We start from the raw sequence: 25,040 nt of genomic DNA, 5'->3' as shown, positions 1-25,040 counted from the left end.
CACAGACATTTGCTTCAACCGGATATCACAGTTCAGACTTCGTGGGTATATTAAAGCCACGCAAACCGAGTGGACGCGAAGTGCGTGGCTTACAGATCTAGTAAAGTACTGTAACGGAAATATATCCCTTTAAGTAATTTGTTAGTGTAATATATTATCGTCACAGGATTGAGCGTTCCCTCAGTTCTACCCGTCGATGGCCCCCAGAAGTCTGTAATTGTATCTTTCCCAAAATATGTGTAGAGCTGTTGCGAGTTGCAGGTGGGGACAGCCAATGAAAATCTTACCCCTGTTTGTTTTTAAACTTTGTTGAATCAGCACCCGAGTTTGGAGATGTTTCCCCCTTGTTAGTGGTAGCGCAGATTGTTTAATTAGTTTTAGCTCACCACGCTCACGCGGTATTCCGAGATTGGCCCCTGACAGAGAAAGAACTGAGAGAACCGCCTATTTTCTGTAAGTTAATTGCTACCACTTAACTGGTATATTTATTCTATCACACGATTATGTGCTTGGCATGACTTCTAGGTTTAATTGTTTGTCTTAGGAAAGATAAAATCGGGTATCTTTGGGGTGACGGGGGATATTGTTCGTACACCTAGGAAATTCTAAGAAAACTATCGTTGCGCTAAGAACATTTAAGTAACAAGGAACGAGGGTGTATCTTTAAGAGACATCATATTTGTTGTCACTTTCTATAGGGGTTCGATAATTGTAATTTCGACTTCACTGGGGGGCTCACAAACGCTAGACCATGTGTTTCATATGGGCGTGTGTCTTTTATATATCTTTTATGTTTTCTTAATCAAAGCAAGTAGTGAGAAAGAGTAGTGTCAACAGACGCTAGTATTATCCTTCATCTGTACATACATTTACCCACGTACTGGTTCGGTTGTGATTCGAAAAGAGATGTTTTATTTAGTAATCTAAACTGGTTAAGTCTTTAAGCCTGTTGTTGAGTGAGTCCCAACAAAATATCGTGTATGCCTCCACGAGTTAGTGTAAGTGCGTAATTGCGTAGCTACGTAAGTGCGTAACTGCGTAACTACCTAGCTGCGTAAGTGCGTAACTACCTAACTGCGTAAGTGCATAATTGCGTATAACTGCGTAATTGCGTAACTTCCTAAGTGCGTAACTGTGTTACCGCTTAAGTGTGCAGACAATTTCTATACCATTTCTATTAACTGTTTATCAAAGTCTCTGTAAAGTCTGTCAATGCCGTGGTAAATTCATATGCCGGTGAATCAAAGATCGACTTAATAAATCAATAAATAAGAGATCAACCAGTCATCAACCTCTTCTCCGATTTTTGTCTTGATATGTGTTAAAGATTTTTATTAGTTCAAGCAGCTGGACTTCGGGAGACACTGGTCAACATTACAATATGGACAAGATACAAACGCACCTTATAGTAAGCGAAATTGTAAGTCTGATTTGAAGAAGTAAATTTAACGTCATTTTTCCGATATTAATTGTTAGAAACTAACAATACTATAATCTTGAAACGGCTCAAATTTTCAGGAAGAGTCCTTATATTGGACATTTCTATGAAAAAAAAAGATTTTCTTTTTTTTGAGGGGGGGGGGGGGTGCAAAAGGGACTGGACTCAAGCGCATTCTCACACAAAAACTTTCCCTGTGGTTTCTATCCATAAATTACACCAAAACCCTGCAACGACGTAACATGCGATTTTCCTCAAATCATTTTTGCGCAGAAAACCAATAACCGCATTTACGCCACTCCGTTAATCATTCTATCTCTTCTCACCACCGTCCGTCGTTGTCATTCGTTGTCATTCGCTGTCATTCGCTGTCATTCGCGAATGATAATTGGCCATGTACAAAGTCAATTGTCAGTCGGTCATTCGCTGTCATTTGTTTTAGTTTGTCCTGTGAAGCACATGGTCTTGATAGTGTGTGGCTCATATTCTCTGCAAAATTATGCATCCGCCACCAGGCTGGTGGTGCCCCCATAGGACTGTTGTGCCCCCCTGTGCCCCCCTGAATAAAAAGTCTGCTGAGGCCACTGGTTGAACACTATAGGCGTCCGCGAAAATGGAGAACGTCTTTTGCAGTTGTATGACGCACTTCTCTCCTATTATGAATAACGAACGTTTTTGCACATTATGGATTACGAACCCTTTGATCGATTAGGAATATCGGACCCTTTCTCCTATTATGAATAAAGAACCTTTTTTCCCATTATGAATAACGGACCCTTCGCTCCATTATGAATATCGGACCTTTCTTCCTATTATGAATAACGAACCTTTTTGTCTATTATGGATTACGAACCCTTTGTTCTATTATGAATATCGAACCCTTTGTCCAATTATGAATAACGAACCTTTTTGTCCATTATGGATATCGAACCGTTTTGCCCATTTTGAATATCGAACCTTTGTTTCCATTATGAATACCGGACCTTATGAATTATTATCCCTTTTTATTATGAATAACGAACCTTTAGTTCCATTATGAGTAGCGAACCTTTTTATCGAAAGAATGCCCGTTATGAATAACGAACCTTATGAACAATGACCCTTATGAATAGCGGACCTTATGAATATCGGGCAGACCCCGTCTAAACTTACGTCGTTGTCTAAACTTACGTTGTTGTCATCGGCGCTGTTCAAAATTGCTCAACCACGTAATGTAAAAAATAGGCTTTTCGCACGAAATTCAACAAACATCACCAGCGCAGGAAAATGCATGATACGTGGGCTGCTTTCACTACTACTACTAGGCCTACTACACGTTACATCTAGAGCCGAATTGGTACTCTTACTTCTGCTACTACTAGACTCAACAATGGAAAGAATTATAAACAGCAGGTTAGACTACCCACATATCCTAATTAACGACGTGTGTATATTAAGCATATTAAGCCCAAGTTGAATTTCTGATGCGAAAGCTATTTTTTACATCACGTGTTTGAGCAATTGTTGAACAGCACTGATGGCAACAACTGACGTTTAGACAGCGACGTAAGTTTAGACAACGACGTAAGTTTAGACAACAGAAGTTTAGACATCAACGTGAGTTTGAGCAACAACATGGTAAAACATATATATATAGGCCTATATATATATATAGGCCTATATATAGGCCTATATATATAGGCCTATATATATATAGGCCTATATATATATAGGCCTATATATATATAGGCCTATATATATATATATATATATATATATATATATAGCTTTGCAGAGATTGATTATATCCTTCATCCTGGCAATGACGTTCAGGACAGGCAAACTTGTGTGATTTGATTCCATTTTCCCTTCATGGTACTACAAGATATGGATGGCTACTGGTTAAAATATCATCATTACCAAACTTTAGGCTTTCACAATTTTAACAGGTTTAACTTGTGCAAAAATTTCATGTTTGCAATTTGTAAAGTGATCCCTCCCTTTTCTCAAAATCAGTCAATCAAGTCTGTTAACCGTTTGTTATATTTTCACAATGGTGAACTTTTCTGTGAATTTTATCAAAAGTGCGAGTCTGCTTATGTTTAAATTATTGAACCATCAGTTGGATTTAGTGCATGCCCAAATTGCCGAGAAGTTATGTAAAGATTATATTTTCACAAAATTAAGCTATTATTTATCCCAACCAGCGATAGCTTAACACTTTGTACATTTTCAGGCTGGATGAACTCATGGTGTGATTATGGAACTATATAGGAGTCTTTTGTTATATTAAGTATAAAGTTAACAATTGAATCTTTGGGTATTAGACCATGACAACTAGTAAAGCATTGACTTTACAATGAGCAAATATAAAGGTTACTACCGTCACAGAAAATTAAACTAATACACAAATAGTTTCATATTTACCCACAGAGCAACCTGCCCCCCTCAATAGATTTCCAAATGGAAATTTGAATAGATCACACTAACACAACTAATCGAGATTTTGTAAGTTGAGTTGCTTTACCTACATTAAGATCATTAGCATTTGGAATACTAAAGAACAGCTGTACAACTATAAAGTTTGTCATTGTAGGATAACTTTTACAGAGTTAAATTACTTCTCCTCAAGCAAGTTGTTCTCAAAATGGCGTGGAACATTCTTCTTGTATCAGTTATTGGTCTGTATCTTTCAGTTTCTGTCAAACCTACAATGGGAACTTGCGATACCAATTCATGTAAGTATATATATATATATATATATATATTGTAACGCTAACTCAGTCTAAGATTCTGGGGCGTCCAAATATTCCCTGCAGAGGACTGGTGGTGGTATGGAAACAAATGCGGCTTGGATGGTTGTATGTTAGTAAACGACGAGCCTTAAATCTCGCTATTACATGCAAAAGATATAACACATAGATAAACGAGTAAAGAACAAGCGCTGTGTAGATTTCGCAATCTATTACTTTAACCAGCCACGGTACAAACAATACAATGGCACGAAGCCCTCAGAAATAGATAGAAAAACATGCACTTAACGATAATGGTCACAAACGAGGTCTCAATACCGAAGTAGAGTCCTATAACGATACGTACAAAAGTGTATAAAAGACGAATACAAGACAGATACAAGTACGACCACAATGGTCGGAGCCAGGGCTACTACCGAACCAAACGATTCAGATCGGGAGCGAAGACTGGTCACAAGTCGTGAGGTCTGCTTCAGCTGAGCTGGTGAGCAGACATCACGTGACCTGTAATTATTACGTAATGTAGCCTACGACAAATAGAGGGCGACATATATGATGACTAACGGCATCACACTATCCCCTTCTCAGTCCTTAACTTGTCCCCAAGTTATGAAAACAATATAGTAAGGATCGCTAATTAGACACAAATCTAAAATCATAAACATACTAATACAAAAAGAAATCCAAAATACATGAATACGTATAAAAGCAAAGTATAGCTAATAGTGCCTGCCATGCACGAGAGCCTATACACACAATAACATTTGATAATAACTCTTAATATGGGTTCAGAACTAACGTTTGAGATAAAAACGTATCACATGTCAATCTGTACCGACTAAAAAAAAAATATGTCCTAGCTCGACTGCGAAAGAAGAAAGTTACGCAATACGAGAGTAATAGAAGAGTAATATGACCTTACATGCACGTGTTCATACCCTAAAGGAATAACGCGGCTCGCGCGAAAGTGCAATTTGGACTCATGTGAGGTCACATTCCAGATACAACTGATAAAAGTAAAAACAACTTACGGTGCCGTACATAGATATTAATACATGAAAACAATCCAAGTGAATCAAAACATAACACTCTTGATGTAACACAGAGATCCAAACCACAAAATAAATTGATAGGAAGTCCGCATTAAAATATGAAATGTCCACAAGATTTCCAAAGTAAAAAGATATCATAACGAAACCGGAGGTCCGCATCAAAAGGTGAAATGTCCATAGTAATAAGGTGAAATGTCCATAATATTTTCACAGTAAAAATATATAATAAAGAAACACGTTATTTAACACAAAAGTCCTGATCGAGGGCATCTCTATGGATTAACGATAAGTCAACAGTTCCCTGGTCTGTGGGGGCAGTTCGAATTCCTCCTTCTCCGTGGTAAGGACTGTACCATCTGGGTATTGGACCGTATGTTTTTCCTTCCTGTAAATAACTCCAAGACCAAGGTTTTTTACTTCCGCGTTGATGATGAGTGGAATCCGCGAAGTAACCATCAGGTTCCGCAGACGGGTCAGCTCTTTATCATCCAGAGTTGAATCCGACGATGCCGTTGAAGGGGTTGATGTTGAAGTGGTTGGGGAAGGTGTAGAGCTATCCTCAATGGGTGATGTCAGGGGGGTTGGCGCTCGTCTATCACTGGGTCCAAACGAAAGGTCGATAGGTCCGCAGTCTACCGTTGAGGCGGGGGCGTTCTCACACGACTGGTCGCTCGCTTCGATGAGGGCAGCTAACGGATTGAAGGGTGACGGAGGTAGATCCTCGGTGCCAAAAGCCAAAGAAATATCATTTAGCCACTCATTGTTATTCGGTGTCACAGCAGGACTCGACTTTGAATTGGCAATCTGTGGTCCAGTTGATTGTGGCACAATAGGAGCCACCGGTCCTGGCCTCCTTAAACCAAAACGCCTACCTCGCCTACCCCTAAATTCACAGTTTGTGTGATGACTGCGAAGCTGCTTCCATGAAAAAAATAATCGCCTGCACGAAAAACAATGTACTTGTGGTCTACCAATACCACGCCCGAATGGAAGGTTTGCGGACATTGCTCTATCTTTCCAATAAAAACAATAAAGCAGTAAAAATGAAAATATGTAGCCTATGCTCTGACAACACCGGTTCTGGAAGCAGAGTGAGCGTCAGTGGAGAATCAGAGCTTCACCCACTAATAGAGCGAACGTTTACCAGTCCCGGGTCAAAACTAAATATAACCCTACTTGTTGCTTACGTAACGCTTACGTAACTACGAGGCCTCACCAACTCTGTTGGTCTCAACACTCTCTCCAGATGCTAAGCACAATTTAAGACGATCGTGGTGAACGACCTTCGCCCTCGATCGTTCCGACTGTTTTATGCGATAAGTTACATCGGATAACTTATTAACTATTAAATATGGGCCTTCCCAATATCTTTGCAACTTAGGAGACAGTCCCTTTTTGTTACTGGGGTTATACAGCCGGGTACACGTTGTCAGTCCGACACGTTTTCAGTCCGAAAATAAAATACACGTTTTTAGTCCGAAGAAACGAGTTTTCAGTCCGACACGTTTTCAGTCCGAAAATAAAATACACGTTTTCAGTCCGAAAAAACGAGTTTTCAGTCCGAAAATGAAATACACGTTTTCAGTCCGAAAATGAAATACACGTTTTCAGTCCGAAAATGAAATATTCGTTTTCAGTCCGAAAATGAGATACACGTTTTCAGTTAGGGAATGAAAGCAGTTTTAATGCCATAATATCACCAATAAACGGTGACAGCCCGAACTGATAGTAAAAAAATCGATTGAATCTTTTGTATTAAGTCTCACATCACCGGCCTCAACAAAGACTTGGGACCCCTTAACAACTATCAGTTCTACAAGCATATGTAATCTGTTCTTCGCTCCTTAATCAGCTTCCTGTATAGTCATGGTTTGTTTGGTTCTAATTCCATCAATGCAATTTACACTTTAAACCTAGCGTCATACTTTCATTGTGTTACATTTTGTACTTTTCATTCGACTGCCAATATTGCTGACGAAGGTCCCAGGGGGACCGAAAATTCCAATATATTTTCTAAAACTTTACTCCTTATTTGTCAATTATGAGTATATACGAAAGATTCAATCGATTTCTTTACTATCAGTTCGGGCTGTCACAGTTTATTGGTGATATTATGGCATTAAAACTGCTTTCATTCCCCAACTGAAAACATTTTCGGACTGAAAACGTGTATTTCATTTTCGGACTGAAAACGTGTATTTCATTTTCGGACTGAAAACGTGTATTTCATTTTCGGACTGAAAACGTGTATTTTATTTTCGGACTGAAAACTTGTCGGACTGAAAACTTGTCGGACTGAGGGGTGTACCCCATACAGCCAAACTTTATCACCGACGTTATAAGCTTTGGCATTGCTAAGCCTATCATAGGACTTCTTCTGCCTTTCAACTGACGCATTTGTTTCGATTCTAGCCATTTCATGAACTGTCCTAAATTTTTCTTCCAATTTACTTACATAGCTAATAGTTGAACTAATTTCAACATGGGGAGGGGGTACCAGGAGATCAACTGGGAGATTCATCTCCCTTCCTAACATCATTACACTGGGTGTCTCTCCCGTGGTCTCATGAACAGAGGAGCGGTACGCCATGGTAACATGGGGCAACCATTCATCCCAATCACGTTGGTTTTCCGAAACAACGGCCGATAACATTGCCCCTAAGGTTCTGTTAAAACGCTCCACCATGCCATCAGATTGGGGGTGAAAGGCTGTGGTACGAGTTTTATCAATACCAAGGAGCTGTGCTAATTCTTTGAACAAATTTGACTCGAAATTTCGGCCCTGGTCAGTATGCAACTGTAGGGGAACACCGAACCTCAACACAAACTGTTCTACAAAGACTCTGGCCACAGTAACTACCAGGGGCGGATCCAGGGGGGGGCCCGGGGGGCCCGGGCCCCCCTTTTTGAAAATCCTGATTTTTTTTTTTTTTTTTTTTTTACCGCGTTCGAGGGAAAGGGCCCCATGCGTGATCAGTGGCGTAGCTACGGGGGGCCTGAAATTGCAGACATGAGATCCATATTTTCAGGCTAGGTACATGCTGCTAAGAATACTCGGGAAGTGCCGTTTCCGGCCATCTGGGGGTTTGTAAAGCCAAAAATTTTCTTGTACGCTCCGCGCCAACCGATGATGGCGTTCCGCTTAGATAGTCTTACGTTCAGGCGCGGCTGGACCAGTCAGACCCCCCCCCCTGTCACAAATCCTGCATCCGCCCCTGATATGTCATTGAATATTCCACAAAACAACTTTTTATGTCCACGAAACTGTCGAAACATGATTTTCACTACTGGTAGAGATATAAAATATTGGGAATTCTGAATTTCCTGCAAACATGCGGCTGTGCCTGTTCAATACTCACTACTGTATCGCCTTAAAAAATGATGAGTGGAAATAGTTTCTCCAGGACCGTATCGTATCGTGGGTATCGAGTGCGTCTGATATACGAACGTACGTAGTACGTACGTACGTCTATGATGATATACACTGTACTGTACTGATAAAAACATAGGTGAATTTCACTCCATGGGAGTGATCACTGAGCACATTCCGGTATAAGAGTGAATTTCCACTCCATTGGAGTAAATCTTAACTCCTAATAGAGTTATATTCACTCATATTAGGAGTGAGGGTTAACTCCAATAGAGTTAAATTTCACTCTTAATTTGAAGTGCGCCGAGCGATCACTCCAATGGAATGAAATCCACTCATTTGTTTTTAGAGTGTTGCTAGATATATGAAGAAGAAATTTACATACCAATACATGTTATCGGTCATCGATTGGCACAAAAAGCCAGATTCTGATGACAGCTGCCTCAAGAAACCCAATAAATGGTCTAATAAGCACCGAGCCACCAATGTGGACCATTACCGAAACATCGATGCGTGTTAGTCTTCCACCCCCTTCCTCTAATGCTATTTAAGTCCACATGTGGGCATATCCTGCAAATCTACCGGTACCCCACAGGGGTTTGAGTTGGGAGAAAGGCCTTGACAGCTTGAAACGACAAATGATGCCATCTTCCCTCAAGTTAAAAGTCTGGCTGAGTTGGCAAGGCCAGTCAGCATGAAAGAGAAAAAAACATTTTTTGCATTTCTGTCACCAAAGTTGCACATCTTTTTGGTTGCTATTTTGCCTTACAGGTGCCATCTCCTGCGATCTGGGGGGTGCTGAAATCTCAAATTTTCTCTGTACGCTCCGCGCCAACCAAGGTGGCGCTCCGCTTAGGTAGTAAACTCCGCCCCCCCACAAGATACAGTAGAACAGCCCCCCATGGCCCCCCCACTAAAAAAATCCTAGCTACGCCACTGTGCGTGTAATTTTTTGTAAAATAAATTTGCAAAAAGAGTACACCATCATTCTGATAAAGTGAAGGTGAGAGGGGCACTCTGACTGCATCAATAGTCTCCATCTGGAAGGGGGCATCCAAGATGAAATGGCCTGGAGTAGCCTGGTAAAAAGTAGTTTGCATCACTACCTACTCCCCAAAGACGTAAATCCCAGCTCATTGCTCGAAATTGCAAATATATGCCCGACAAACCATGAATACATGATTTATTGGAAATAAATTTTAATCAAAACTTTCACGAAAAGTAGCACCAGATTGCACCGAGGACCTCCATATTTTGTGAAATTTTCCAAAGGGGAGGGGGCACCCACTCCCCTTAGACCCCTCCCCCAGGACGACGATTAGGCATTTCCCATCTGGGCCCCCCCTTCGGCGAAATCCTGGATCCGCCACTGACTACCTCCTGGTTTGGGATCGCATAAGCCTCGGTCCACTTAGTAAAGTAGTCCGCTACACACAAAATATATCTATTTCCCGTGTCGGTAACTGGTAAGGGTCCCAATATATCCATGGCCACTCTTTCCATGGGGACTCCTACCACGTACTTTTGCATACGTGCTCTATGAGATTTAATTGCACCCTTCCTTGAAGAGCATGTTTCACATTGCCGACACCATCTCTCTATATCCTTATGATATCCAGCCCAGTAAAATCTAGATTGGACTCTCCTCATAGTTTTCTTAACACCTAGGTGACCAGCTGTGGCATTACTATGTAACAAAGACATAACCTCATTACGCATGCTTCTAGCCACCACTAATTTCCAGGAGATCTCATTCCCCGAGTCAGATTCCCATTTTCGATAAAGAATACCGTTTCTGAGACATAAGACCTTCCACATACCCCAGTAAGTTTTGAAAGTCTTGTTCTCAGCTGAATCAGCGACCACTGCGGCTTTTCTTTGGAAATAACCATCCAGCCTATGATTCGACTGATGTCGTTATCACCCTGCTGCGCCTTCTTAATGTCTTCTACAGACCACTGGTCCACCCAAGCACTATCTAGCTCTAGCCTGGGAGCAACTATCTCTGGCACAACCTGTCCATTATCCTTTCCACTTTGAGTTGGACTTTCTACTGATGTAGCTGGTTCCATCCCCTTCTCAGCATCTGTCCTAATTTCGCCCAGCCTATCAGTTTGACTCCCACCCTGTTTAGTTTTACTACGGGTTACAACCGTACATACGTGGGTGTCAATGGTACCCCCACTTTCACTGAGTTGTTGTCCAGTAAGATTCCCCCCAGTATCTTCTACTGTACTTAATTCCGTTTCCTCTAAACGGAGGCAATACCTACAGTCTACGCACGGGCGTCGGGAAAGCGCATCTGCATTCCCGTGTTTACTTCCTGGACGGTGCTGAATTTCGTAGTTATAAGTGCCCAGCATTTCAAGCCATCGCGCAATCTGCCCCTCGGGTTGTTTAAAATTAAGTAACCACCTCAAAGCACCATGGTCAGTTCGCACAAGAAATTCAGCACCGTACAGATAATGGTGAAAGTGTTTAATTGATGCTACTATAGCGTACAACTCTTTTCTTGTTATGCAATACCTTCGTTCAGCCTTACTAAACGATTTACTAAAATATGCCATTACTCTTTCTTCTCCTCCCTGGATTTGAGAGAGAACACTACCCAAGCTTTCATTGCTTGCATCTGTGTCAAGAATATACTTGTCACTGGGGGTGGGGAAGGCTAATATAGGAGTAGAGGTTAGGGCTACCTTCAAGGCGTTAAATGCTTCTTCGCATTCCTCATTCCACAGAAATCTTTTTCCCTTTTCTGTCAAACGATGTAAAGGACGTGCAATAAGAGTGAAGTTTTTAACAAACTTCCTGTAATAAGAACATAAACCTACAAATCCTCTCACGTCACGAACACAATTTGGCCTTGGCCAATTTTTAACAACAGCCACCTTTGACGGATCAGTCGAAACTCCGTCCTTGCTAACTACGTGTCCAAGAAACTCCACTTTTTGTTTGAAAAGAAAACATTTCTTAGGCGACAGTTTCAGTCCCGCTAATTTGAACCTCGTAAAAACATCATCTATGGCAGCAATTTGTTCCTCGAAATTCTTTCCAAAAATAATTACATCGTCTAGATAGACTAAACATGTTTGCCACTGCAAACCAGATAAAATTTTCTCCATCAATCTTTCAAAGGTGGCTGGTGCATTGCAAAGCCCGAACGGCATGACACAAAATTGATATAGACCACTGTGGGTGATAAAAGCGGCCCCTCCCTATCAGACTCGTCCATTTCGACCTGCCAGTAGCCACTCGCTAGGTCGAGGGTCGTGAACCAAGTGGAGCCATTAAGACTATCTAAGGAGTCATCGATTCTAGGGATCGGGTAGCTATCTTTAGTGGTAATATCGTTAAGCCTACGATAATCTACACAAAAACGAGTTGATCCATCTTTCTTTTTAACTAATACAACTGGAGACAATCTGAAACCTCGTTAGCCGCATCCTCTCTTTTATTCAGAGGCAGTCTCCTAGCATTTTGTTTAATAGGGGACACCTCTTTAGTAGGAATTTTGTGTTTCACAATATCAGTCCTTCCTAAATCCTCCTTACATTTTGCAAAAATACTCTCATGCTTCAGAAGAAGCCTCCTAACTAAAGCTTTTTGATTTTCATCAAGTGATCCTTCCAAAGAGTTGTACAGCCCTAAAATGTGCTGTGGTAAGTCAGTGACTCCCCCACCCTCAGTGGAAGTGTCACCCTCCGTGTTTTGTACCGATAAAACTTCCTCTACAGGCTCACACGTGGCCGCCGTAACTCCTTCATACACCGTGACCGGCACTGAATCTACATTAATCATGCGGATTGGTACCACGTGACTCTGGGGATTAACCACAGCTTTAGCTACCATAATCGAGTGTTTCTTTACAAAACTTTCACAAGGCTCTACAATAAACTCTGTTCCGTCTAATTTATTGGCAAGTTTACCTGGTACTACAATTTCCTGGCCTGGACTTATGCAGACTGTCTCAGCTACCGTGATTCTATTCACTACGTTACTAGGGGCATTCAATCTCTCGTTGCCGAAACATTGAACCACAATATTCCCAATTTTTATCTGACCAAGGCCTAGATCTATTTGGCACTTGTATTTTGCGAGGAAATCACACCCTAATATGAAATCAGAAGATATGTCTGCAACCCACACCGGGTGGCTCGCCGAAAAATCTCCCATCTTCAATGAAAAATTACCACAACCGAACAACGGTATACTTCGATCATCGGCCATAACCAAGTCCTCTCCAGTTCTCTCTAACTTTGGCCGTGCACTCTGAACAACTTCCTGATACACACTACGTTTCACCACACAAATATTTGCACCCGTATCAATCAAGCTATCTAAAGTCCTACCATGGATTTGTATTCTTGCGTACAATCCATCTCTATTATTCTTTTCACTAAGTGACGTAACAAAGGGCCTTTTGGGACCACTAGCCGACTCATGGCCCGCTGAACCGGCTTTTACTAGTTTCCCGAGTTATGACTTGTCCCATTGTTATCAGATACTTTTGGTTTTGGACAATCACGAGCAAAATGCCCAACTTCTTTGCAGTTGTAACACTTGTTGTCCCTGATCATATTCCTACTCTCTCTCTTACGAGGCTTTTCCGAATTCCCGTGACTCTTCTCTAACGATTTAAAACATTCCTGAATTTTAGCTACCATTTTCTCTACAACTTGATCTAAATTACTCTGTACCTCTTTCGCCAGTTTCTGGTCAGTATCAGGGGGGCCTGACACAGCTCTAACTAACCTTCTACTATTTCTCTGATTTTCAGCCTGTTGAAACGTCTCAAATTCAATTGCTGTTTTTACTGCGCTGTCCAAACACTTTGGGCGAGACTGATATATTCCCCATCGCATGTCAGTATCAGCCAGCGCATCAATAAAATGATCTTTTGCCAAGGTCTCTTGTAGATCATACTTAGCTTCAGGGTAGGCTAATTTAACCAATCTCCGGACTGACTGCGCTAATTCTGGAAGGTTTTCACCTTTCTTTCTTTGTTTATTCTTTAACTGAGCACGGAATAATTCCGTTTGATTTTGTGAACCAAAACGTTTGGACAGGGCGGCAACAAGCGAATCGTAATTACGACGCATCGAGGTATCAAGGTCGCCTAATACTGACAGCGCTTCACCTCTTAAGGAAGTGGCAAGATGCATTCCTCTAGAAAGGGGATCCCATCTATTCATTTCTGCTATCAATTCAAACTGTACAATGTAATCATTTCACTCACTACTCCCGTCAAATGCTACGGGGCGTACTTCCGTTCTCTTTGGGTATATACGGGAATCTGAGGGAGGTACAGGCAAATCATTAGAATGGTATCTAACGGGCGGGGAATATTCCCCCAACTGCACATTCCTATCCGAGTTGTTGACAACTTGTCTATCATTAAGTTGATCATCTTCAATTCTCCTATAACTTCTACCAGCCTCCCTATTCACATAATGGCCAGCTCCATGGCGACTTACGGAGGGACGGTGGTCCAAGTCGTAACCATAATTATTACATTTACGCCATTCGCCTACACTAGGATAACGTTTCTTATCGTCTGCTCTATCTAACCCTTCTAGAACTGACCTAGAATTACCTGCACCACTGATCAAATATTTATCTCTATACACTGTATCCTCACTAGGGTAACGGATCCTAGAGAGGGAATCACCCCTCGAAATTCCACTTGGCCCCGGGCCAGTTACACCACCCCGTGGCATACTGTCAGTCCCAGACTGACGAATTTCGTAACGCGCAGCCCTTGGCTGCAAGTCCTCCACCCCATATTGGGTCGCATTTCTTGTATCAATTTCCCTGGAACCTCGTCCAGGTACGCCCCCTAATGGCATATGATCAGCCCTAGACTGATATAAATTGTACCCTGCAGTCCCTGACTGCGAATGCCTGACCCTCATATGGGCGGGACTTGACGTGTCCCTTTCTCTATCCGATAAACCATCACCAAAATTGATCAACGGTGCATTCTCCCTATTAGACACAGTTCTACTGAAACCATTTCCCAGATCAAGTTTAACTACACTATTTGAAATAAAATTACGAGGGCATTCAGTAGGGGGCACATTTGCCCTCCCCTCACTCACACCATCGTCCACATGCCGGGGCTGCTGGTTTCTTTCTCTCTCCTCAAAATCACCAGAAACCCTCATACGTATGTCACCCGTCGCAGACGGAGACCTAGCAGCCCCGAAGTTTGGTTCGCTATAACGCATAGGCCCATTTAAGTAATGATTACGAGAATTTGAAAAATACTCACGTGGTAGCGTACTGCCATCCAAGCCGCCGTCACTAGGGACGCACTCATCTACCACCATCCAATCCTGATTACACAAAACATTCCCATTCTGAATCTCACTAAGTGTGGGTTCTTCGCGAACTCTGTTTTCAAACTGTGAGCCCGAACAGGGTGTAACACTCTGTTCCCTACAGGAAACCAGTTCCTGCCTTGACACACAGGTGTCCGAATCAAAGCTAATTAAATCATTCATGCTCAACAGAAAACAGAATCCGATCGCTTGCCACCAATGTAACGCTAACTCAGTCTAAGATTCTGGGGCGTCCAAATATTCCCTGCAGAGGACTGGTGGTGGTATGGAAACAAATGCGGCTTGGATGGTTGTATGTTAGTAAACGACGAGCCTTAAATCTCGCTATTACATGCAAAAGATATAACACATAGATAAACAAGTAAAGAACAAGCGCTGTGTAGATTTCGCAATCTATTACTTTAACCAGCCACGGTACAAACAATACAATGGCACGAAGCCCTCAGAAATAGATAGAAAAACATGCACTTAACGATAATGGTCACAAACGAGGTCTCAATACCGAAGTAGAGTCCTATAACGATACGTACAAAAGTGTATAAAAGACGAATACAAGACAGATACAAGTACGACCACAATGGTCGGAGCCAGGGCTACTACCGAACCAAACGATTCAGATCGGGAGCGAAGACTGGTCACAAGTCGTGAGGTCTGCTTCAGCTGAGCTGGTGAGCAGACATCACGTGACCTGTAATTATTACGTAATGTAGCCTACGACAAATAGAGGGCGACATATATGATGACTAACGGCATCACAATATATATATATATATATATATATATATATGCATCATAAAATTGCTTATGGGTATTCATAATTATTTTTGGATTTTTTCGGGGATTCGATTCACTCTCCGTTGGTTACACCAGGAGGCAATGATGTCAGTGCTACAATTGAATGACTTTCATTCAGAAAATAACGTTATTACTAATATGCCAGATTTTTGGCGAGTTGACTGAAGTGCGTAGACTTGTGTGGGATTTCATTAACAAATATGTTGTATAAAAGGGCAGTGCAAGCTTCGAACTCAAAATGTTGAATTACAAGTTTCATTTACCGGCCGTGGAGGTAGGACAAGACGATCTTTGCAGTTCGAATGGGGAGATTATAGTTGAGGAGTTTGTCGCGGAAACTTTGTGCCAAGTTTGCTCAAAGTTTTCTTGTGGTTAAGGAACAGAATGGCCGTGTAGTGTTTAATTTGAAAGTACATTTTGATACCTTCTGTGATTCTTAATATGGGATTTAAAAAAAGGGAATGTTATCTATCTGTATTAAAAAAGAATGTATTTAAAAGAAACATTATTCCAGAACTGAAGGAAAATGTTACTAGAAAGAGAGCTCTTTTGTTAAAAGACTAAGAACTTGTGGCACAGAATGCCACGGAGAGTCCATTTGATGCGACGTTTGGAGGTGTTTTTTTCATACTCAAATCAAAGTTGCATTACAGCCACCACCAACTCCCCTCTCATATCAAACCCCTCTTCCGCCGCTTCTATCATGTTCTTGTGTATATACTTTGCATTCACTTAGGTCCCATTGTATGCCGCGGTTATCCATGCGGAACCGGAATGCCAATAGGCATCGATCCACTGACCACTGGTGTCCCAGATTGCCTTGAAGCCATAATCGAGTCCCCGGGATACCCGACCAGTTATCCCGATGACCAATGCGAGTGGGTTTTCTCAACTGACACAGTCCGAGCCAGCATTGGCGTAACCTTTCTCGATTTGGACGGAGTTACTAGGAACAACTTACAGATTATTCGGACACGAATTCAAAATAATGGAGTGACTGTAACGGATGACATTTTTATCGATGACATCACTGAAGCCAACATACCAACCAATCCAACCCTGATAACACGAGCAAATATGCTGCAAGTGATTTTCACTCCAGTAGAAAATCGATATCACAGTCGCGGTTTAAATCTGAGAATCATGTGGGCGCCCGAAGGTATTTAGAAATGATTATACTACTTTTGACTGTCCGTTACAATATAAAAGACCATCAAATTAGTTGGCAGGGATGCGAAGAACCAAGTCAAGCACCCTGTGAAATTTCTGTCCCCGTGTCCCAGTATTAAGATCTTCATAAATTCATGATACAACATTCACGGGCATCCTAAGATATGTTTCTGGTGCCCAGATTTAATCCATCTTGAAACAAATAAGTTTGCAGAGACGACGGAAGGAGAAAGCTCGCTTGATTCAGATATGTTATTCCCAAAATGCCAGGTAACAGAATGCCAGGTAGCAGAAGCGGGATGTGTTGGTGTAGGCGTAGCGGTAACTTCACGAAGTGCACGTGTTATATCAGGACGACTATCTTGAAGTTATCAATGTTGAAGGCAACATGTAACTCAAGGAATGCCTCAATATAGATGTAAATAAAACATCAGAACTGGTCATTAATACCGTCAATGAACTGAGATTAACATGATGCTATTTTTTTTTTGTTCTTATTGTTTTTGTCCTTGATTTGTCCATAGATGCTGGAACTGCATGCTCATCATCTAGGACTATTACACTGGTTTCTGGATTCCCTACAGCGGCATTAAACTCGCCAGACTATCCCTTCCGTTACCCTGCAAACAGCTTGTGCTTCTATACTGTAACAAGTCCAGCAGACACTCGAATTGTAGCGGAGTTTATCGGTTTGCTCAGGATGGTTAACTACGAGGATTTCATTTACATTTATGACACAAGTGATGCGTCGAACCCATCGCTGTTGCGTATCGTTTCAAATAGCTTCTACCGTGATTTTTCGTTGGTTGAAACAGACAGCAATAATGTACAGTTTGTTTTCGAAGATAGACCAGGGACCGAGCTGGCGGGATTTTTCGTAAGGGTCAGGTACGAGGGTGAGTGCATAAAGGTGTTGCCTAATTAAGAACGATTAATCCCTTATACAATGGGAAGCAAAAAGGTACCCCAATTATTTGTTGAAGAAGAGGTCAGAACGTTTTACTCTTGGGCTTTTTTATCACACAATAAAACAGATCATCATCGGTCATTAAACTAATTATAAGGCTGCACGCGAGATAAATTTTCACCAACGGTAAGATTTTGTCAACATTGTCATATCTGGTGCCACCTCTGTCACTCACACACCTATATTTATATGCGAAGGTGCCTGTATAGATATCATCATTCCCTCCCCTGAACTACATAACATATTAGGCACCTGTACAAAATTGATGGTCGCGCTCATGGAAGTATGACTCCCAAGTAACCTTTGGACTGACGCATGCATACTTATAAATAATTGTTGTAATTTCTTTTGCAACCGACAGAGAAAACACCTGTTTGCAGTGGTAATGGTAACAGCGAGGACACCTGCTCTTGCACGTCTGCATTCGAACAACCTGTTTGTGCTGTAAACGAACGAGTAGGTGAGTCTTAAAGTGGATAATATCTTATCTTTATGCACATTGTCAAGCTATTGCAGCCAAACCAAATAAACTTACCGATTAAAAACCTTCCCGATTTTATATCGTGCTACACATTTGACATTAGACATGTAGGTTATCATGGACGTAGGACAACGGAACAACTTAAGCGATTCTAATTATACGTATTATTGGCATAGGCGTAGTCCTAAACTCACTAGAAACACCTCTCAACTTCACATTAGCAATAGAGTACCATTGGATGACATCCACCACTATTTGTCTTTGATAAATTTGTAATGCACTGTAAACGTCTTATGTTAGCCTTGTAAAGTGTTTTGCTTACCTAGTCTTTTGTCTTTAGTCATTTGTTGCGTTTGAGGAAATGACCCATTAGTGTGTGCATGAGATTAAATACTCAAGTCCCTACACAGATTAATTTGGGGCCCAGTGTCACCCTTTAATCTTGAACAAAGAGTCAATCAAATATCTGATATCGACAAATACAATTTGCTTACACATAAAAAATAGAAAAAAAACAGACTGACAAAGGTTATTTTGACAACATTGCGTCCATAGCTTCGATATCGTCAGTTATCTAGAGTTAATATAGCAAGCCTAGCGAAAAGTCGATCATACTAGTTTACGGTTTACAGGTTTTACATTTCACTGCATATTATATACAGTGGCGCAGTGTTTACAACACCGCAAAGGAGATTTACTGTTGTAATGTACATGACTAATGCCGGAATGCTTTAGTAATATGCTCGAGAGAGTCAAAAGACAAGCACAATAAGCAATTCTCATTTGCTGAATATTGAAAGGGTCTTAAATAAAAGTCAACGGAGCGGAGAGATACAGAATATTTTTAATTAAAATAAAATCTCAATTCTATTCAACGTTACTTTTTGTAGTATATAAATGTAAACACTATTCCCACGACTAGCTTTGGCCTTTGGTTAGTAAAGTAAAGATACCCATACCTTGGTGATTTCATTGAATGGCTATGACGTGACAATTTATGATGACATGGCATGGCGTAAATCGACTCGACACCATTCCATTCAATTCGAGTTGACTTGATTTGGAAATGATCTTAGTTATACTTTAAGCCATTCTATGGAAAGGGCCTAGTGCTTTGAAGAGAACTTGTTGACATCAAAGATACCACATTCAATCACTAAAGCCTCGATAATAAATTGAGAGATGTGTTTGTAACTAACATTGTGGAATAGTGTTTTCTTCGAAACAAGTGTTAGTTGTACAAACTAAAGAAATGGGAAGCTCTCTATCACGTATTCCTATCTCAAGTTATGACTTTCTAAATAAAGATATTGTTCGGCAGCATGCATATTCGATTGGTTGGGAGTTTCAGGCTTGAGGGTTTCGACTCTCATAAAAAAAACCCGTTCATTACCGTTTATTTCGTTCACAACTTTGGCGTTGATTTCTTTAGCCCGCCACTGCCAAACTGATCACGACCCTTCTCGACTCGACCGCCGTTACGTGGCACATCATGGATGCTAGGCTGTGCGCGAGTTTAAAGGAGAAAAAAAAAAACCTAACCTTTCTGCTTAGAGAATCCCCTTGCAGTGTACACTTTTTTTGACAGAAGCACAACGAACGCTTGAAACATTTCTTTCAACCTTAACAATCGTTTTAATTAATTGTCACCCATGGCATTCGCCATATTTGTTTGAATTCCGACAGTTCCCTCTTGTTTCGTGACGTAAGCGAGCCACATATCGCATTTCAAGAGAAAAATGTTTCCAATACCAACATATGAAGCAAATGTATTGTGTTAGATAAAACGTTTGTTTATCATTTACAATACATTATGAAAGGTTTTAAAAGTAGAAAGAATATTTTTCGGGTGTAAATGTGTGTTTTTCCTTTGTGTTCAATATCGAATGTGTTACAACGACTGTAATTGCAAGACATTGAAACCTTCCGATCGATTATTTCCTACGTGCAGTTAACGATAACTACGGCAATATCTAGTCCAGGGGTGGCGATTTGTTTCAAATATTGGAGGACATCTGCTTGGGTGCAGGCGCGTAGCAACTAAAAATATTCTCGCGCTTCGTGATATTTTGTATATATACCCAATTTCATTACAGATGCGGTCCGTCTCATGGGCGCAGATCAGTCTTGGATAATGATGGGGAAGCGTATCTGTTCTCAGATACCATCTAAGCGGAGCGCGACCATTGGTTCGCGCGTAGCGTACAATATATTTTTTGGCAAATATACCTCCCAGATCGCCGGAAATAACACTTCCCAGACCCAATATTGCTCCAAAACCTCCTTAAATTTGAGATCTCATGGTTTAGAAATTTACGTTGGGGGAAACACATGGGCATCTGCAGAAAAAAAAATCAGGGGACAAATAATCCAAGTAGAATTTTGTATACGATGGGTCTGGGTCCTCTCCCACTGAAAACAATTATAGACTGCCGCAAATGCGATTTCCTTTCCAAAATTTAACAACTGTGGATAAATGTAATAAAGTGAGAACTGCTGCATGTCATTTGCACAATGCTGGATCAAACTGCACACAAAGTTCAATACCGGGAAATTTGCAATGCATCGTTTGTTCAAGACAAATTGGTGGGGACACGGTAAACCATGTCCCCACCATGAGTTGGCGCGAGGCGTGAAAGAAAATTTTGGCCGAAAATGCCTCCCAGATCGCTGGAAATGGCACTTCCCAGGCCTTAATTGTCAGTTGCATCTAAGCATTTCTATTTGAAATTACTAGCGATATCATAAAAAAATATTCTCTTATAGTTACAAAAACAATTATGCCACCAAATATTGGGGGGATATTAGATAATATATCCCCCACCTAAAATATTGAGGGGGGGGGCATGTCCCCCCGTCCCCCCCACCCATGATCGCTGCCCATGATCTAGTCTCTTTTTTTCTTCCGAAACACTTTCCTGACTCGGGAAGTTTTGATAAACTCTGTTTAAAACTCTGTTTACCGAAAGTTAACTTGTCAACTGTAACGATTAGATGTTGTTCAGCCACTTAGTCTTGCGCTAGTTCCCTTTTCTCTAGAAATCTGTTACCAGATTCATGGCGCTTCGGCTACAGTCGGTAAAACTGAACATGGAGTGTGTTACCCGACTGGTCCCGAAGCCGGCAGCGCACAGTGGTTCACGACTAGGACTGTCCAGTCTTATCAGTTGTAACAAAACACAAACACCGATCGTGAACAGAGAGCAGTCGTTTTGTGGGCTCAATAGTCGTTCAGTGCAAAGGTTCAGTCGGTAAGACATTTCATACTCACGGCTATCGAAAACCGATTGAGACGAGCCGGAGCGCATGCAGTCGGCGAAGAGTACGGTTGGCTTTAGTATGAGTTCAATAAAGCTCTCAGTGAAAGGATTTATGTGTACTATACGTTTTAACATTGATACTAATGTTTTGTTATGTAACGATCGTCACTAGCAGATGCGTTTTGGCTATCGCTGTTGCTCCAGAAATTACGATAGTCAGACCCTGAAAGTCTAGGTTTATAGCCGACAACTTTTAGATCAAATGAACATTTGGAGCAATTGTTAACCAGACTGGAAGCATTTGTTGCACCTGGCACTTTAACGTTTGGACTTTATCATTTCTTTTTTTAGAACCCTCATTGCAGTCCTAATAACTTAGAACATTCATATCAACTTTTCCTTTGCTTGAATCATCTCCTTCTTGTAAACTTTACAAGCCAGCCGATACCCGTAGCTAATACAGTAACAACTGTTCATGTCCTGTAACACATCTTACCGTGTTACGAAGACAAAGTATTAATTACTGATGCACGGTTGTGGCCGGGAAATGAACAGTAGTTGCTGCACCAACCATTTATAGTGCGAGTTCATTAGTACGCAATTCTTAAATGAAGTCGTATCTAGTCGTTTTAAGCTATAAGTAGGCCTATGGATATACCCGAGCATGGCTTTTCGTTGTTCTCGACATAACGAATTGGTCTAATTTAAAGAGAGGTGTGAACCGGAATCAAGTGGTACCGTACTTTCTTTACTTCATCTTTTAGGCATTCTCATCTTCAAAAGACTCCTTGTCCAATCGCGAAGTTCTTTGTCTAACATGGGAACAAGTTAACAGCTTTGCAGTTGTTATAGTGCCGCCTGATGCACATGTAACCATGTTACGAACACAAAGTAGTAATTACTGATATACGCTTGTGGGATATGAACAGTTGTTACTGTACCAACCATAAGTATCCGGTGGACAAGCATACGGCTAGACAGTATAAATAAAAGTGATCACTAAATAAAATGGATCACTGCTGGACCACGTAACGGACGTGCATTACTTGAAGATATATTAGGAGATTGATTTCTGTATGATTTATAACAGAAGACTGCATTTGGCTGACGAGACTCGGAATTTATGTAATAATAACTTAGTGTTCTTACGTTTTATCTTAGGTAGTCGGTCAGAATGTATAACAGTAACACTTCCTCAACAATTCTTGCCTCGTAAATAATAAACTACTATTCCTTTCAAAAATTGATTAAGATATTTCAACCATAATCTTGTAAATAATGTTGTTTGTTTACATTTAATTCAAATGAGATTTATTTCTCATTTGGAAATGAAAAAGGGGTTTTCTGACTCGCGAAACGGGGGGGGGCGGAATGATACTTCCGCCCCTCCATATTTTCACTGGGGGGGGGGGCAGCGCCCCCAGCTCCCCCGGTTCCTACGCCCTTGCATTAAGGATCCACTGAGATATGAAAGTAACTCACTAATATCGTAAATATTTATCATTCAAGATGAAAGAAATCACTAGATATGACAATATACCGCACCAGCTAAATCAGAATATTTTCCTTTTTTGTTCATTTTTACATTTACACATGTCTGGCATACCAGCTTTACCACCTGACTACGCATAACGAATTGGTCTAATTTAAAGAGAGGTGTGAACCGGAATCAAGTGGTACCGTACTTTCTTTACTTCATCTTTTAGGCATTCTCATCTTCAAAAGACTCCTTGTCCAATCGCGAAGTTCTTTGTCTAACATGGGAACAAGTTAACAGCTTTGCAGTTGTTATAGTGCCGCCTGATGCACATGTAACCATGTTACGAACACAAAGTAGTAATTACTGATATACGCTTGTGGGATATGAACAGTTGTTACTGTACCAACCATAAGTATCCTATCCGGTTCCTACGCCCTTGCATTAAGGATCCACTGAGATATGAAAGTAACTCACTAATATCGTAAATATTTATCATGCAAGATGAAAGAAATCACTAGATATGACAATATACCGCACCAGCTAAATCAGAATATTTTCCTTTTTTGTTCATTTTTACATTTACACATGTCTGGCATACCAGCTTTACCACCTGACTACGCATAACGAATTGGTCTAATTTAAAGAGAGGTGTGAACCGGAATCAAGTGGTACCGTACTTTCTTTACTTCATCTTTTAGGCATTCTCATCTTCAAAAGACTCCTTGTCCAATCGCGAAGTTCTTTGTCTAACATGGGAACAAGTTAACAGCTTTGCAGTTGTTATAGTGCCGCCTGATGCACATGTAACCATGTTACGAACACAAAGTAGTAATTACTGATATACGCTTGTGGGATATGAACAGTTGTTACTGTACCAACCATAAGTATCCGGTGGACAAGCATACGGCTAGACAGTATAAATAAAAGTGATCACTAAATAAAATGGATCACTGCTGGACCACGTAACGGACGTGCATTACTTGAAGATATATTAGGAGATTGATTTCTGTATGATTTATAACAGAAGACTGCATTTGGCTGACGAGACTCGGAATTTATGTAATAATAACTTAGTGTTCTTACGTTTTATCTTAGGTAGTCGGTCAGAATGTATAACAGTAACACTTCCTCAACAATCCTTGCCTCGTAAATAATAAAGTACTATTCCTTTCAAAAATTGATTAAGATATTTCAACCATAATCTTGTAAATAATGTTGTTTGTTTACATTTAATTTTTTTCAACGCATTTTGCTTTCGTCCTTCTTCAGTTTCCATTTTGCCAATTAATAATGCCGTAAGAGCTAAATAATAGTGGCTTTCCTTTACAACTGTCTTCCTAATTGATAAAATTCAAATAGCTATAACACTTGAGTTAATGCTGACTCCTGTCTATATCCTTGCAGGTTTTTACTATGAAGAGCTCACAGCCAACTCCCCGGAAGATTTGTCACATCGATGCAGCTCTTTTACCCGTGTGGAACTAGACTACACATCTGATGACGCTAATGTTATTTTAGCGTCAGATTCTTATTTTACTGAGACCGGAAATGACATCACGTGTGTGTGGCGCATATCCGGACCAGAGGGTGCTCGGTTTGCAATTATATTTCAAGATTTTGACTTGGATAACAGCGATACCTTTATGATACGCTACATTGATGGTAGAGTTGCATGAGGAATCGCGAGATACTCTTCCGACGAATTAGATTTGCCGCTGATCCGCGGCTCAACCACGTTCCCTCTGATCGATTATCCAATCATAATTGATTCCGATCAGTTTAGAGTGGACTACGCGGCAAGTGTCATCACTTCTGCTAACAAAGGTCCTTTGTTTGAGGTACACATTTTGGACGTAGGTGAGAAAACTCAAGAAGAACAAGATCGTTGGATCTATAGCAAGAATGTTTATATGCTGACATTGCATTAACCATAGCGCTAACTGTAAAAGACTCA

General features: G+C 40.9%; 1 protein-coding gene across 1 annotated transcript; it reads left to right on the top strand.

Moving 5' to 3' along the window:
• The first annotated feature begins 3,857 nt into the window (after positions 1 to 3,857).
• On the top strand, positions 3,858 to 24,776 carry LOC139982570 (CUB and sushi domain-containing protein 1-like). Its single transcript, XM_071995482.1, has 5 exons — positions 3,858 to 4,155; positions 16,465 to 16,887; positions 17,423 to 17,794; positions 18,227 to 18,325; positions 24,491 to 24,776. Exons 1-5 carry the CDS (start codon positions 4,065 to 4,067, stop codon positions 24,760 to 24,762), a joined length of 1,257 nt encoding a protein of 418 aa, XP_071851583.1. The 5' UTR covers positions 3,858 to 4,064; the 3' UTR covers positions 24,763 to 24,776.
• Positions 24,777 to 25,040: the final 264 nt, after the last annotated feature.

The sequence above is a fragment of the Apostichopus japonicus genome, chromosome 16 (genome assembly GCF_037975245.1).
Source record: "Apostichopus japonicus isolate 1M-3 chromosome 16, ASM3797524v1, whole genome shotgun sequence".
NCBI lineage: Eukaryota > Metazoa > Echinodermata > Holothuroidea > Aspidochirotida > Stichopodidae > Apostichopus > Apostichopus japonicus.
This window is presented reverse-complemented; position numbering and strand designations above follow the sequence as displayed.

Coding starts and splice junctions, on each gene's coding strand:
- LOC139982570 (XM_071995482.1), top strand. CDS start 4,065: ATGGCGTGGAACATTCTTCTTGTATCAGTTATTGGTCTGTATCTTTCA. Junction 16,888..17,422: donor AATCATGTGGGCGCCCGAAG/GTATTTAGAAAT, acceptor ATTTGTCCATAG/ATGCTGGAACTGCATGCTCA. Junction 17,795..18,226: donor CGTAAGGGTCAGGTACGAGG/GTGAGTGCATAA, acceptor TGCAACCGACAG/AGAAAACACCTGTTTGCAGT.